At 48.3% G+C, this 16855-nt stretch overlaps 1 protein-coding gene across 2 annotated transcripts in view; it reads left to right on the top strand.

Annotated features, from left to right (window-relative positions):
• The window catches only part of TNFRSF21 (TNF receptor superfamily member 21), a 35452-nt gene that overhangs the window by 16728 nt on the left and 1869 nt on the right, over window positions 1-16855 (top strand). For both annotated transcript variants that reach the window (XM_084201564.1, XM_084201565.1), the window contains exons 4-6: window positions 6525-6790; window positions 13693-13746; window positions 16290-16509. In XM_084201564.1, the coding sequence (XP_084057690.1) occupies window positions 6525-6790; window positions 13693-13746; window positions 16290-16509 (540 nt within the window). The remainder of the gene's footprint in view (window positions 1-6524; window positions 6791-13692; window positions 13747-16289; window positions 16510-16855) is intronic.

Below are 16855 nucleotides of genomic sequence, written 5' to 3'. Positions count from 1 at the left end.
GAGCTGGCTTTGCAGTGATTTGGAGCTTTTATCTGGGTGTTGGGGAGGGTTGGGCTGCATCACTGTGGTTTTTCTGTCTGACTTGCGTGTGCCCTTGGGCTGTGCTCTCTGTCTGTGATGCTTCATCCAGCCTGCCTGTCACAGTCAGGATTTGTCACAGCATGTTGTGCTCAGATTAATATTGCCCATCTCTGGAATACCTCTGTATCTAGGTGGTAGAAACTCCAGGTGCTCCAGCTCAGATTGGCACTGAGATGGTGAAGGTCAGTTTCTCCAAGTGTCATGGGTGAGCTGGTGGGACCTTGTCCTTCGGGATGAAGGTCTGGAGCATGGAGTTTCCTGAAATCCAGCCTTTCATGAAGCTGTCTCTGGAACCCTGGGCTGCTGAGCTGCTCACTCCATGGGACTGTGTGTGCCATAGGTCCTGGAAGATCTCCTAAACTTTCCTTCCCAGCTGTATAAGGCGCTTACAGAACTTGAACTGATGTTGTGTTAATCCTTTTCTCTGCACTGTGTCCCTTCATTACTAGTGGGTTGAAGGGCATTTGGCTTGGAGGGCTCTGAGCATGAAGTTTCCCCTTAAAGGTGGCATTTTCTTGAGGAGCACTCTTGTGAAAAGTGTTGACTTGAGCTGTGAGAATGAAAACAATGACATTGTGAGAGGGTGGGGAGGGGAAGGAGCCTTAACACCTCTGTGGCTGTGGTTTGACTTCCGTACATCTGCCGCTGGGTGCGGGGCAAGCTCTTCCTCTGCTCTTAAGTTTGCTTGAAGTTGTGAAAAAACAATGGCAGAGCAGAGAAATGGTGCCTTGCAGGTGCTGTAGGTGACCCTGCCAGCACTGCTGGTCACAGCCCTGCACCGCACTGGCTCCTTGCCCTGCTTGAGGCCAAATGATGCTGAGGAACTGGGTCCGTGTCCAACCTGCAAATAGCACAGCTTGGGAGGCCGGTGAGGCTTGTCCAGAACAAGGCATTAAAGCTCAGCCAAGCCCCAAGCGCGTGTTTGATGGCTGCCTTGGTGACGTGGGAGGACTGATGGCTCTGTCTACATCAAACTGTTCCGTGGTCAGGTGGGGCGCGTCTGAAGGAGCAGGAAGTGGATGGGGAAAATCTTGAACCAGATTCAAAACAAGCAAATGAAAGTCACTGAATAGACTGAAATGGTGTTTATGGGGAAGATGAGACAGAGGTGAGCAGTGTCCAGAGGAGGGCACTGGAGCAGGTGTGAAGGGGATGGAGCACAAGTGTGAGGAGGAGCAGCTGAGGGAGATGGGGATGTTCAGCCTGGAGAAAAGGAGGCTCAGGGGGGACCTTATCACTTTCTACAGCTACCTGACAGGAGGCCATAGAGAAGTGGAGGCCTTGCCTCTCCAGGAAGATCCTCCATTCAGCTGAGCATCTTTGTAGATGAGCTGAAGGGAGGACCTTTCTGGAGAGGCAGGACTTGTGTTTGCCTGTGCCACTCTGGAGGCATTTGTCCATTTCCAGACTTGTCTCCATCTGTGCCAGTTTGCCCTGGCTGTAGATGTGCCTGGTTGTGCCTGTGTTCCCATGTGTGTACATACTCCCTTGGGCTTCCCACTGGCCTGTGCACAGCATCTTGGCCTTGTCCTGGCCTGAATGTGTGGTTATCTCCGCCTTAAAATATCAGGGTGTAGTCCAGCACTGTATTTAGAGACTTTCAGTGTTAAGATAATGACAATTGAAATGCCACCTGCTCAGGCACCTAAGACACATGTGGATGTCCTGGATCCTTCAGATCTGTCCTTGCCTGTTCTGGACTGACCATGGAAAATGCAGCTCAAAAACACAGCTCAGACGGATGCAGCCGTGGGTGTTCCTCTTTAATTCCATTGTCTGAGGCATGAGCAAAGCTGAGTGATCAGTGGTGATGGCTCCTGACACGGTGATGGAGAAGGGTGGAGCTGTCTCCCACTTCAGCAGCAGGATGGTGACAGTTCTCCTAGGCTGTTCCTGTGGTAAAAAAGGAGGACGACTCAGGCTGTGGAAAGCTTGGAGCAGCTTTAGCACAGCACCAACGTGGCTGTGACCAGCCTCACATGGCAAGCATGGAATGTGTGGGTTAAAGCACCATCTCTGCTGAGCTTGGCCATTTTACTTAGGATTGCTGTGGTCTGGAGCTTTTGAGCACCATCTCCAGCCCTGGTGTGCAGATGGGCATGGTGGGAAAAGGTCCACATGGTTCAGGGAGAAAGAGAAGATCCAGCACCTGTGGTGGAGCTGGGATTTTTGCTCCAGTTTGTAGGACTTCTGGAAATATGGAAGTAGTAGGATGATAAGCTTATTATAAGCATTTTATTTTAGTGTGAGCAGTAATACTTGGCGGCGTGCATCCGCAGCTTGTCATGTAATGGTTTTAATCTTATTTTTTAAGAGCAGAGGGAGCAATGTTTTTCTTACTGACTGGAGCCAAATCTGCACTCTTGTCCACGTCTCTTCATATCTCTGGGTTTTGTTTGCACAATATTGTAGTGGATGTAGCGAACATATGGGCCTTAAATTCATTTAATAGTTGCAAGAAAATGAGTTTAAGGTTCTTATAGTATTAAGGTAGACATTTCCAAATTCATTTTTAATGGAACATTTGTTCTCCAAAGATTATTACGCACCATTAAGTCCTCAGCTGCCTGGTGTGTTCTTGTGCCCAGGGATGTTACAGCCAAGGGACATAAACATGTTTATGGGCCCAATTTATTGAACGGTGAGATTAAATATACTAAACTTGAAAATGTCAGTAGAAGCATGAGCTCTTTGTCATAAATCCTGAGCGAGAACACTCAGACATAAATGCCATGCAGCCGCATAAAACCGGTGCAAATCAAGTTGTGAGCAGCTGAAAACTTCTCTCACCAGTACAGCAGTTGTAAGCACTGGGATTTGTCAGCATGAAATACGTACATGGGAGCAGGTAGTATATGGGTTTTTCCTTTTCTGGGCTGACTAGATGTTCCACATGGGGATCATAAACCAGCAAATTATGTTTTAATGCTTCTGTGTGTTTGACGTGCATGGGAGTGGGTGTGGGCAAAGCTCCCACCCAGCCATAGCTCATTGTCTCACTGCAGGGCAGCACTGGCAGGGAGACCTGATGCTGCTCACTTGATGTGTGTGGGTGCTTTAAAAAATGGGCAGCATTATCTCTCTCATTCTCTCTCTCTCTCTCCTTCTCTCTCTCTGTGTATATATATATATATTTATATATATACCAAAGCAAAAAATAATTGCTGAATATGAGAGCAAAGAAGCTCTGCAGGATTTATACAGTGAGATAACAATTTAAATACTCTCTCTATATATACCTCTATATATATATCTCTATATATACCTCTATATATATATATCTATATCTCAGTGCATCAGTTGTTATCTATATATGGAGATATAATAGGCAGTACCACACATGATTATCCCTTATTACCTTGGTGGACAAGGCTTTCAGAGCTTTTTCTACCCTTGTGTTCATGGATTTTTACATTTTTTATCCCCTGGATAGAGATAAAATCAAGCAGTGCTGCATGAATCAGGCATTTTGCTGCTTTTGTGCAAAAAGCAGTTGGGTTTTCTGCTTTAAAGGACCTGACTGCAAACCTGAGTTGTCATTTGGGTTTCTTACCAGCCCGGGTGTGTGATATCAGAAGGCACAAGGGCTTGGCTGTCAGTGTGGTCTGGGGTGCCTGTGCTTCTGCACAGCCAGCCTGGATGCAAAGTCATGGAGGGAGAGGAATTTGGAATTTGCCTGGAAGCACACAGCTCAGTCCCTTAAACGGAGGGCCACTGGGTCTGCATTTGAGTGATGGGAAGCATTAATGAAACCAGGCTTAATTCCTGCTGCTCTGCTGTGATGCAATGTGCACCAGTATCTAATGAGCTGAGTCACACCAGTCACCCCAGAATAAATCCCAATAGCAGGTTCACAGCCTTTTCTCCATAGTTAGAACCAAGCCTTGTGGCTGGCTTGGGTTTTTTGGGTGGGCTGCAACCCCCATGCTGGGCTGGTGGGCCAAGCTTTTCTGTTAGGAGGAGCCCCAGCTCTCACAACTCCATGTGAGATGGTACAAGCACGTGTCTGGTAACAGCTGGGAGGGAGCTGCGGTGGTTGTGGTGGGAGGAGGGTGGGGAAGTACCAAATGTGGTTTGCACTTTGGTGTTCCTTATTTAGAGCAGGTTTAGCACTGTCTGTGGATGCTCCAAGAACTGTGGGCTCATGGCTGTGTTATCTAGTTTGGAAGTGAAAACTAAGGTCTAAATATAGCAGGTTTGATAAGCTTTCCATAAGTGAGAAGAGTTTTGGTCAAAAATATCTTTGTGAAGCTTTATAGTTTTTTGCATACTTCTTTTTATATAAGCATATGTACATATATATGTAAAATACCTATGTTATATATATAGTTATACAGAAGTATGTATAATATATACACAGATATACACAAATACCTATAAAAATACATCAGGCTGAATAGGTACTTTAGAGATGTGTGTGTATATTGTATTGGGTTTGTATGGTCAGGTTTTGGTAGTGGGGGGCTACAGGGGTGGGTCCTGTGAGGAGCTGCCAGAAGCTTCACCCATGTCCAGGGGAGCCAATGCCAGCCAGCTCTAGAATGGACCCACCACTGTCCAAGGCTGAGCCCATCAGGAATGGTGGGAGTGCCTCTGGGACAGCAGATTTTAAAAGAGGGGTGAAACAAAAGCTGGTAACTTCAGCCAGTAGAGAGAAGAGTGAGAACACGTGTGAGCAACAGCTCTGCAGACACCAGGGTCACTGGAAAAGGAGGGGGAGAGAGGAGGCCATGCTGGAGCAGCTTTGCTGGCAGGACCTTTGGAAGGGAGCCGTGCTGGAGCAAGGGAGAAATGTGAGGATTCATCCCCATGAGGAGAAAGGAGCAGCAGAGACAACATGTGATGGACAGAACACAGATCCCATTCTCTGCTTACTGCTGAGGGGAGGAGGAGGAGAATTCAGGAGTGAAGTTAAACCTGGGAAAAAGGGAGAGATGGGTGGGAAGTGATTTAGTTTTTATTACCCATTACCCTATTCTGCTTTGATTAGCAAAAAGTCAAACTAATTTCCCCAAGCTGAGTCTGGTTTGCCAGTGGCAATCACTGGTGAGGGATTTCTCCCTGCCTGTATCTCAATCCATGAGCCTTTTCTTATATCTTGTTATATTTTCTCAGCTGAGGAAGGCAGGTATAGAACTGCTTTGGTGGGCATCTGGTGTCCAGGCCATATACATATATGTGCACACATCTTTATAAAATATCTGTGTAATACATAGATACAAAAATGCCTACTATATATAGGTGTGTGTATATACACATGCACATGTATAAAAAAGGATGCCTATATTAGTCTCTATAGATTTTTTTTTTTTTGGTATGCATATATGCATATATGTAGCTGTATCAGAGCTATGAACTGAAGGTGCAGTTGGGAGGTTTGATCCAACCTGCATTAGAAATTGTTAAATTTTAGGCCAGATGGTAAGGAGCTATTTTTGCTGTTGTGCCTGCAGAGGGAAAGAGAAGTGCTCCCTGTAGCCATGGGGGCACACTGGCCTGGGAGGAAACCTGAGGTGTGGTTATCTCTCTGGAAAAAGTGAGTTTCTTTTTGCAGCTCACAGATGCTGACCCTTCATGTTGCTGTTTGAAACAAGGTGTTGCTCAGCTTGATAAAACAGGGTTAATTAGTTATTTTGGAGGAGATACGGCTTTATTTGAATCTTTGACTCCTGACCTGTAGTAGACTCAAGGATAAGTGTGCTGTTTATATTGCTCCCTGACCTACACAGAGAAAATCCTCACAGTCTTGAGCCAGGATGTCTCAAGTGCTTTTCTGGGGGAAACTCTGCCTTTTTGCTCTCTAGTTTCCTACCAGATCTTCCATTCACCCAGTGCTCACCTAGCACAGAGTCTCCCACCTCATGACTGAGTCATCCTGCCTGTCTGCACTGGAAAGGGCTCTGAATGCAATCCTAGCTGCTGTATGCACTTGTTATAGAAATACTCATCTTTATAGAGGTGCTTTGGTGACTCACCTCTTAATCCAGCTCTTTCTCAAGGTAGTGGCTGCAGTGCAGGCATGTGGGTGAGCATGTGCTCTTCTGCCCCGTTCCTGCAGCTATGTGGTGGCTGAGTACCCAGGGTCTTCCTGTGCTGAAGAGTGCAGGAGATTTTACAAGTAAATTCTAATTTACTTGTAAATCAGAAGAATAGAATGTGTTGGATTCAGTGTTTTGGATCAGACTGTAGAGTGTGTTGGATTAACTGATGGGTTTATCACCCTTTATGTGCATAGCAGCTGTTGAACGTTATTGGTGCTGCTTCTCTGCAGTCTGAACCCATAAAAGGTGTTAAAACAATAATAATAATAATAACAACAAAATCTCAAAGACCTACCCAAGAAAAACAAAGCGTGACCGTTTGGGGATGAGAGAAGCTCTGCTAGACCTGATGTCTGCAGACCCCCCCACCCCCGTCTCACCTGCGGCTTCTCTGCCCCACAGGCATCGACATCCTCAAGCTGGTGGCGGCCCAGGTGGGGAGCCAGTGGAAGGACATCTACCAGTTCCTGTGCAACGCCAGCGAGCGGGAGGTGGCGGCGTTCTCCAACGGCTACGCGGCCGACCACGAGCGCGCCTACGCCGCGCTGCAGCACTGGACCATCCGCGGGCCCGAGGCCAGCCTGGCGCAGCTCATCAGCGCGCTGCGCCAGCACCGCCGCAACGACGTCGTGGAGAAGATCCGCGGCCTCATGGAGGACACCACGCCGGTAATGCTGGGCTGGGCTGTGGCACGGGTCTCACCTTGTCGGGTGTGGTGGCGCGGGACACGGCGTGGCCTTGAGCTTAGCTCGTGGCCAGGAGCTCCCTCTCTTCATGGAGGACTCGCGTTGAAGCCGTGCGTTGCTTTTGAGCAAGGCTTTGGCAACGTTTGCTCGAATCCCAGTCAGAGTTTTGATGGGCTCCAGAGTTCCGTGTGCTTTGCATATATCTTTGGAGGATTTGATACCTGAGCCCTTGTGCCAGGGACATGGAGGAAAAAGCATCCCTGTTACCATAATATTTTCTGAAAAATCTCTTTGCCAGGATTTCTTCTCCTGGGAAGCTGAGAAGCCTCGGAAAAGAATGGAAATAATAATTATCTGATTGCTTGGGAATGTGGTCTAGAGATGGTTTACCAACAGGTGCATCTTTGATTGGTTCCATGTGAATTGTTTTAACTTAATGACCAATCACAGCCAGCTGTGTTGGACTCTCTGCGTCAGTCACGAGCTTTCATTATCATTCTTGTTAAGCTTTCTGATATAGCCTTTCTCTTTCTTTAATACAGTTTTAGTATAACATAACATAATCAGCCTTCTGAGAACATGAAATCAAATTCTCATCCCTCACCTCATCCTAAAAACCTCACAAACACCACACATCCCCCTTTAAACTTGCTCAAATGTTATGGATTTGTGAGAAGGGCCAAGTACCCTTGAGCACAAAGTGTTAATTCCTCCGAGATGGTGACTGGTGGCATGGGGGAGGCCATGCATGCCGTCCTCCAGAGTTTTTGCTCTTCTTTGCCAGCACTGGCCTTAAACTGTCATATATTTTGGGAGAATAAATAAATAAATTGCTGCAGAAGATCCTGCAGTAGGTTCTCAGCTGGGTGTAAGTCATCAGGAGGTGCTTCAGTGACCTTTGCAGATTTGTTTTGGCCACTGCTGCCTTACTTGTTTCAATTTTTTGGCTCTGAAAGCTCAGTAGTCTGCCAGAAGTGTTTGTAAAGGTGATGAGTGGGGCTTTTTCCAAAGATAGAAGCCAATGGGACAACGTGTAAATGGAGATGGCGGTGGTTGAGGCCTGGCTCTTCCCTCTAACCTCGCTGGTGAAACATTTCCCTTTGCCTTAGCACTGACCCAGACCCAAAGGGGAGCAGGTGGGTGCTTGCAGACCTCTCTGGACTCTTGGTGGGTTTTGGCAGGGTGGAACTTCGCTCCCAATACAGGTTTTGAAACAGAGGGCAGGAGATTCCCAATTCTGCTTTGACCATCACAACTTCCCTTATATGAGGGACTGTGATCCCTTCTCTGTGTTGCATATCTTAAATTATTTTGTTTGATCCCTTCATTGTGTCATATCAATTATTTTGTTTAGTGTATGAAACACCTTATTCCGTTGTGGCCATTGTATGAAATCAGAAGTTGGGATGTGTTGGCAGGAGCCCTGGGCTTGTTTTTTGGAGAGACCCTGAGTCAGGTGTGTGCTTAACATCCTGCCCAGAGCTTGGACAGGTGGGCTTTGCCAGCTGCCTGATCTCTCCTGCTCTGCTGCTGTTTGTTCCTTCCAGCCCCTGGTAACTAAGCAGCATGTGGCCTTCTCATTGGTCGAAAAAATAAAATTAAAAAACGCAAGACAAAGCTGTGTTTAGGAAGAGAAGTGAGGCAGAGAAAATTGCCATTTTGCACATATGAGTTAAAGTTTCCAGCACTGTGCACTGTCCCAGAAGGACATGTTGTCCTCCTGCTCTCCTGGAGCAGGTAGTAACCTGTGTCCTTGTATTTACTGCTTTGACTTTGAATACTGTGACAAAGCTCTGGGCAAGGACATTGGCTAAAACACGGGACTTGTTCCTCAGCATGACACGTAATTAACAGACTTGGGCTCTGCAGTGCTGACTGCCCCTGGCTCTTTTGGCCAAGACCATCAGGTTGTGCTTATCAAGCAGTACAGAATGCAGGTGGTGGCTCCAGGAGCAGGGTTTATGGGGTGACCTGTCAGGGTGGAGGACTCCCAATGATGGAGTAACCACAAGCTGTGCCCATAACTCTGAAAATACAGCAAGCAGATATTCCAGAGAATGACTAAACCCAAATCTCAAGGATAACTGTATGCAAGTCTCCTGGACCTCCCAAACAGCCTTCCTGTGTCTCATTGTTTTTTAAAACAGTGTGTTGTCTTTTCCAATGTCCAGCACACCTGGGCCCTGGGGTGGTTCCCCATCAGTTTCACTTGTTTTTCTAGAAATTGATAAAATTGTGTTGTTGATCTTTCAAGCAGGTGGCTCGAGTCCACATGAGAAATTTGGCTAATCTCACCAAAGGAGTTGTTTTTTAACAAATTCACCCAAGCTGTCACATCCTCTTTCCCTGTTCATCTGATTTGGCTTTTTCAGATGAGCATCCCTCATGATCAACCTTAGGAGTTGGCCATTGCCCTGCCCTGGAGATCCTGGAGCTGTGTGTGGGATGTCACAGCCTGGCAGCACCCCAGGGTACAGATCCAGCAGGGCAGCACATTGTGTTTCTGTGAGGTGCTGCCTGCTGGAACCTGTCTGCCTCCTCTGCCTGAGCTGGCTCCTGTGCTGTCAGTGTGGGTGGTGATACAAGGGCCCTGCAGGGAATGCAGGAAGCAGTTTGTGCATGGGAGACCAAATCCCTGGAGAATTGTGCTGGTGGCTCATCATCCTCACAGTCCAGGAAGCTAGAGCTCAGTGCCAGGAGCAGGCATTGAGGTTGATCTTTGGGATTTTTAATCTGCTGGTAGGAAAGCCTTTAATTAGTGCTAATTGAAGTTTGACTCTGGGTGATTTGTTTATCCAAACACAGGTATATTGAGGCAGTTTCTCTCTGCACCAAAGTGGTTTGATCCAGAGGAATGGGTCGCCGTGTTGGTGGCAAGAGTGGGTGCTGTGGTCTCCAGCCCTGCAGAAGGAGTCTTGCAAAAAACCCCCCAAAACCAGCAAAAAAGAATGAAAAGAGTTTTTGGTGGTGCGGGGGGAGTGAGGACTCTCATAAGCAATGCAAATGCATGCATCCTCCCTGTGGCTAAGCTGCCCAGAGAGGCTGTAGATGTCCCATCCCTGGAAGTGTTCAAGGCCAGCTTGGACAGGGCTTGGAGCAGCCTGGTCTAGAAGAAGGTGTCCCTGCCCCTGGCAAACCCAAACCATTTTGTGAGTGCAGGTGATGCCCTTAGGGTGACCCGAGCCAGCAGTGAGTCTCCAACATGTGCTGGTGTATCCTGCATGTGCCCAGGAAGGATGGATGCATGCATGGCTGTGCTGTCTGGGATGCCTTTGGCTCTGCCCAGCATCCCTGGGTGCAAAACGGAGTTTCCTCATCTCTGCACAATCCCTGTGTCATAAGAAAACACTGACACCCCCCAAGTCATTGGTAAAAATTGTTACTGAATGCTGTAGTTCTCAGATGGCAAATCAGTCCCCTAAACATATTTCATCCCACCCACTATTGCACCCTTCTCTTTAATCCTTTATCTGGTGTCTGCCTTCAACTTGTAAAACCTATGGAGGCAAAGCTGCTCTCTCTTGTAGTGCCCTGTTCCCTCAGCAGCCTTTTGTGCTCCTAAATCCCAATATTTACAACCTTTGATAGGAATAGGGGAATTATGGGAGTCTCTGGAGTGTTATAGCATGAGGCAGGAGCATTTTCCTTCAGGTGAGGAACAGCTCCACTGCAGACTTGCCTGCTTTTTTAACTGTGGGAGATTATACTGGTTTTGCATGCTGCTGGATGAATTTAGGTTAAACCGAGATTAGCCCTCTGAATCATTTTGCTCGGGGTTTTTGCAGCTGAGCCAGAAAATACAGTGAATGCAGAAGCTGTGGGAAGGTTTTTAGGGGTACATTTAACTCATAGGGCTCCTTCTAAAGCCTGGCCCTGGCCATAAATGTTTGTTGGACTCATGATTTGCAAAATCTGTCCCCTCACAGGCAGGTTTGAGAGAGGCAAGCCTGGGCACTGCTTGTCAGGCACAGGCACATCCCAAATTAGTGGTGCTGACAACAGAAACAGGGGGAAGAGTGGGGGGGAAGAAGGGAGAGGTTTCTCCCTGCCATCCCAGCAAACTGCAATTCTCTATTTTTGGGGTTAAAATCAGAAAACCTGATTTTTACCAGTATCCACTGGGTAATGAGATTTTTTTTGTGCGGTGCATAACAGCATTTTGCAGCTACCAAGAGGCTCTGCGCTCACCTGGGCTGGCCTGGGGTGGAGCTGGCATAGCTGGGCCACATTGGCTCCCCTGAATGTCCTGCTGTGAGCAGTGCTTTAAGCTCTTATCATTTTATTTATGGCTCTGCTGGCCTTGGCTGAAATATTTCAAGGGTTGGATGGAAGGGAAGCAAACAGCCTCGCTCAGGGCGTTCAGCAGCACAGCCTCAGCAAAGCTGAAAAACAAATCCAAACCATGAATAAGGGAGATGTTGAAAGTGGAGAGGGGAAGGCTACAGCCCCAAGCCCAGCAAGGTTCAGTTTTGTGGCTAATTTTGTGCTGCATATAATCCCATGAGTCAGCAGATGTGTCAAGGCTGGGGCTGGTGTGAGGTTAAGCTGTGGGGTTTTGGGGTATTTCAGAGGATAAGAGGATGTGAAAGCAACCCCATGTTCAGGCACGTGGCTGTGGCAGGGCCTTGTGGCTCCATCTCTTGCTCTTTCACAAGTCAAAACCCTGAGGTGGTAGTCAAGAGCCTGGAGCAGTGTTCCTCAAACTCAGCCCCTGTCAGCTCCCACCCATCCCCTTCACTTCCTCTTGTGGCAGTGCAGGACTGGGCTGGGCCCAATAATGAGGAATTAAGTTTGTGCTGTGTTCATGTGCCAGCACTGGAGTGAGAGTAAAGTTGTTGGATGGATTTCCCAGCCAGAGGGGCCTGTGGTCTGAGGGCTGGGAAGTGCCCAGGCAGCCAGGAAAAGAACAAAATTACCTTCTGGAGTTGCATCAGGTTTTATTTGAGGCACAAAGAAGTAAGGTGAAGTGGCCAGAGCCCTGGGGAAGGTGTAGGCTGGCTGGGTTTTGCTGGAGTGGGCATCGCTCCAGGTTTGCTCTAAGCCATGACTTGTTTTCAGCAAACTGACATTGGGTTTGAACTATGCTGGAGAATGTGCAATAAATGTAATAACTCATAATGTGCAAAATAATAATAAATGTAATAATTCATAATGTGCAAAATGTAATAATTCAAAAAGTAATGCAAAAAGAAACAGCATAAACACAAAAATATAAACTTTATATATGCAGTGCTATTGAGGTTTTCCTGCTCTGGTGGCCACATCTCTTGGGGTCTCTGTGTGTGCAGTGTAATGGGTTTAGGAGCATAAGAGGAAACTAGAAGATGGTTTCCTCTGCTAGCCAAACTCAGTATGGACTAACTCAGTCTGTAATTGGGTTTGGAACTTCTTCATCAGGGTTTCATCACCTCTTCATTATGGTTTGCGTTGAAAAAGTAAGTGGGCAAATCCACAGAAAGGAGAAGCCACCAGAGGCTCTCCTGGAGAAATTATTTGCTTGAGAAGCACTTGGCCCACAGACAGCCAGGGCAGGGCTGATGGGGAAGAGCTGTTTCCTCCGTGGGTGGCTGCAGTTTTGGTTGTGGTATCTAAACCCTGCCCAGACCCAGCATTGCCCGTCCTGAGTCATGCGAGGCTTGGCTTGAGCCCTCCTCCCCAGGGCTGCCTTGTGTTTAAGGGAAGAGGCTCCGCCACAGAGAGGGGTCGAGCATTCTCCTGAAACCACACGGGGAAGTGAAGGGCACAGAGAGGAAATTTGGGCTTTCCCACCCCAGCACCCTCCTGGTCTTCCCATCCTGGCAGGGGACATGCCTTCTGCTCTGCAGCACCACACACCATCACTGTCCTGACACCTCGGTGAGACCTCATGGCCCTGCCAAGGTGTTTACCCTGCCAGGGTCTGTGTGCCCCCAGGGAGGAGCCCCCAACACCCTGTGCACCATGAAACCGCTGATCCACAGGGATCCTCCCTCCCTGCCCCTGTGGGGCTCACAGCAAGAGCATTCCACACCAGCAGCACTCTGCCTGCAGCATCCCCTGGGCTGCTGCCCAGCCCACCCTGCTCCCTGTGCCGGGGCTTTTCCTGCCACGTTCCCTACGGCAGCATGACAGACCTGGGAATAAGGGCTGGTGTCAGTCGGGTGTCGTCTTCTGGCAGGGAATCTGGGATGTGACTGCCTCGGTGCTAAATTTATCCCCCCCACATCCCAGAGGGTGCACAGCCATCCTCAGCAGCAGCCAGCCTGCCACCCGCCTTTGTTCCCGCCTGCTTGCGGCAGGAGGAATTGCTGGGAAGCATCGCCTGAGGGAAGGGTGTTTTTTAGTGCCTGCTGCTGCTCCTTCCTAATATTAGCACAGCAGCTGCAGTTTCTGTTTGTCTGAGCTAAGCTTTTATTGCAGTACTGTAAAACAGAGGCAGCAAATGGGACCAACCCGTTCAAACAGAGCTGGTGACAGCAGCTGTGAAAGAAAACAAAGCCAAGCCTGTGTCTTCTCCTGCCCCATCCTCTTCTGTCCTCTTCTCTCCTTCTGTCCCTATCCCCTTCCGTCCCCTTTTCTTCCTTTTGGGAAGGGCCTTCAGACACCCTGAGCTGCTTAAAGCACCCTCCCAGATGCATTGGGATCCAAGAGGATGCTGGTGCTTGAACTGCAGTCTAAAGGGCTGCGAGTACACAGGAGCTTTTAGTATTTTTTTAATTAATACTTTTTGGCATTGAAAATCTCTTGGTGCAATGCTCAAAAAAAGAAAAAAACCTTAAAAAAAAACTGGCAGAGCATCTCTGATGGGTTGTAGGAGGCTGCTGTTGTGACAAAGCCACTGCAGTGCCTCTGGTTTCTGTGCTGGACTGTGCATCTAACAGTGTCCCACGTGTCTCTCTTTGCAGGTGCAGATGCAGCCCCAGTGGCAAGCACAGGAGCCCAGCAATGAGGATGTAAAGGTGAGAAATCCCATAGCTCTGGAAAGGCAAAAGGGTTGCAAGAGGGATTTTTGGGGTTTTTCCCCTCAGCCAAATCTTGGTTTCACCCAATCACCACTCATAAAAATAGGAATGGCCAAGGTGGTTTCAACACAGTGAGTCACAGGCTATGAATAGTGTGTTTTTATACCTATTCCACAGGCTTCACCTCACAGCAACCTTTTGCATTCCCTGGTTTTTCCAAGCCCTCATTCCCAGTTGCCTTTTTCCTGTGGTTTAAACATTAACACACATCCAAGCATCCTGTTTGCTTTGCCTCAAGCTTGCAACTGTTCAGCTATTTGGAAAGCTTTGGGCTCCCGGGACAGCTACAGTCAAATAACCTCGGGTGATTTTGTCTTTCCTAGCGTGTTTTAGCAACTGTTTAATTAAACTCCAAATGAGTTGGTTCTGGGAAGACAGAGCTGGGGCAGATGTCTGCTCCCCGCCCTCCTTTGGCCAATTGTTGCTCGGTCATCAGGATCCTTTTTAAGAATTGGTAGTTGGGTTTGTGGTTGAATATTAGGTAGATGAGCTGCACAAGGGAAAACTAACCCCTAAAGCCTATCTTATTTTTAAAGGGGATATCAGAGCATATTATCTGGAAAGTGGCCAGCTGCTGTCCTGGTCCTTCCCTTGATATTCCCCCTTAATGGCCATAGCTGATTCTCGATGATGAACTCTACTGGAAAGGGAATTTCAGAGAAGAAGGCAGATTCTTTTAATTAAAAATTAAAGCTGACTTTTATTTTTAACATGCCTATTGCATAATCCACTGTGCTAGAACAAATCCTCCCCTGTTTATTTTCAATGAGGGGAGAAAAAAACCCCTTTTATTCTACCAGGAACAGTCTTCAGTGTTAATTTAATGTGAACTAATGGGCGTCCCAGCAGACATGTGATTTGTGGGTGGCGAATTCCTCGACACGGATGAGGAATGTTCAGGCACATCCATGCCGGCGCGGAGGTGGCTCAGCAGCTCCCTTTCCCACAGCCTTTAATCCCAATTTTGCATTTCATCCCTGGGTTGTAGGGAAAAGCCTGTTAACAGGAATAGCCTGATTTTCCCTCTGTAGGAGAAAACAGGGTTGTGAAATGCTGTTGGGAGAGGGAATGGCATGGGGACAGGGCTTGTAATTCTTTTCCCTGGCGGGTCAAGCAGGGACACGAGGTTGGGGGAAAAGGTTAAATATTGGATGGCCCTTAAAATAATCTCTTTAGAGGGACTTGGTGACCTGCAGAAGTGCCCAGTCTGCCAGCTAGGGATGTGAGGATGCTGGCCCAGGCATCTCATCCCTGCAGGGAGTGGGAAATAGGAATGCTCTGCTTAAGATTTGCACCCTGAGGGAATGTTGAGAGGCAGAGGAAGGTAGATAATGTTCGCTAGAGTCTTGGAAGTGGGAAGAAGTTTCAAGAAGAAACATGCAGAGTACAGTCAGCATAGGAAGCAGGTTCACACCAGCATCCAAATTCATAGAATCATAGAATTGTTAAGGTTGGAAATAACATTTAAGATCATCAAGTCCAAATCTTAACCCTAAACTGCCAAGTACACCACTAAACCATGTCCCCAGCTGCCACATCCACACATTTTTTCAAAGCCTCTAGGGATGGTGATTTCACCACTTCCCTGGAGAGCCTATTACAATTCCTGACCACTCTTTTGGTGAATAAATTTTTCCTAATACCCAGTCTAAACCTCCCCTGGCACAACTTGAGGCCATTTCATCTTGTCCTGCCTCTTGTCACCTGTCACTTGTCAGATGGTGCTGCTTTCCAGTGCAGTGCTTCCCAGCAGTGCTTGCTGCTCCTGATGTCTTCGGAACTGTGGAGCTGAACGTTTGCCCTTAGTTCACATCCAGGACAGGAAAAAGCAAAGGCCCTTGGGTGACACTGTGGTCAGTGCCAGCTCCTGCCTGTCCTTCCTTGCTCTGAACTTGGAGTCTGGTGAGATGGACTTTTACCACCATACTCCAAGTTCACCACTTGGCTTTAGAGGGATGCTCTCAGGAGCAAGGGTGAGATGGGGCAAAACAGATCATTAATTTGATGTGGAGCTGGTCAGAGCCATGTGCTGCACGGGAGATCCCTGAAGGATCTCACAGCCCTCATCCTGCTGCCTTGGCACTGGCTGGAGCTGTGGAGCCAGCTTTTAGCAAACCACAGGTTTTGGGCATCATCACCTCTTGCCTCCAAGAGCTGTGCTTTAGGTTTTAATAAACTGAGTCTGAGAAGGAGAGCCCGCCTAAAGTGCTCTGCTGAGGTTGCACGTGCCATCCTGGTGCAGTGGTTGCTCCTACCAGGTGTCCCAAGGGTGTGGGTTGTGTTACTGCTCCTGCCCGATGTGCCAAATGCCAGTGTTGATGTCCACCCCAGGTCATCTCCTGTGCCTGTTGTGGGCCAGCAGAACAGGTCACCCCTTGCTGAGGGTGGGCAGGAGTGTTTTGAAAGCCGGGTGCAGGTGGGTTTGGGTGTTACCCCTGTATCCCCCCCAGTTATTTTCCCTCTCTTTCCTCCCCCCAAAGCTGGAAGGTGACAAGCTGGCGCTGCCGGTGAGCCCCAGCCCGGTGAGCCCCGCGCCCACGCCCAGCCCCAAGCCCCCCGAGGCGGCCGTGCTCACCGTGGAGCCCTCTCCTTCCGAGAAGAAATGCTTCTTTGTCGACGAGGCCGAGCCTCTCCTGCGCTGCGACTCCACCTCCAGCGGCTCCTCCGCGCTCAGCCGGACAGGCTCTTTTATTACCAAAGGTACCAAAACCAACCGGGGCAGAGTGGGAGGACAGAAGGGACGCCCTGGTGAGTCCCATGTGGTCAGCACACGTGGTAGAGCTGCCCAACACACGACATCATTAAAGTAAATAACTGGGAAAATTGGCTCTCCGGGATACGCTTATCGCATCCTAATTCTCGACCAGAATATCCTGTTAGCAAAGATGATAAAGATTTGAGACAGAAAAACATCTTTAAAGGCTTTTAACTCTTTGAAGTTCTGCTAGGGAAGTTGTAGCATCCCTGGGTGTTTGAGGGTGTTTCTTCTGACTTTTGGCTCTTGCTTTGGCCAGTGCATTTCTGCGTGAGATTAAACCAGAGAATG

The sequence above is a fragment of the Fringilla coelebs genome, assembly GCF_963513975.1.
Source record: "Fringilla coelebs genome assembly, chromosome: 3".
In the NCBI taxonomy this organism is placed as follows: Eukaryota; Metazoa; Chordata; class Aves; order Passeriformes; family Fringillidae; genus Fringilla; species Fringilla coelebs.
This window is presented reverse-complemented; position numbering and strand designations above follow the sequence as displayed.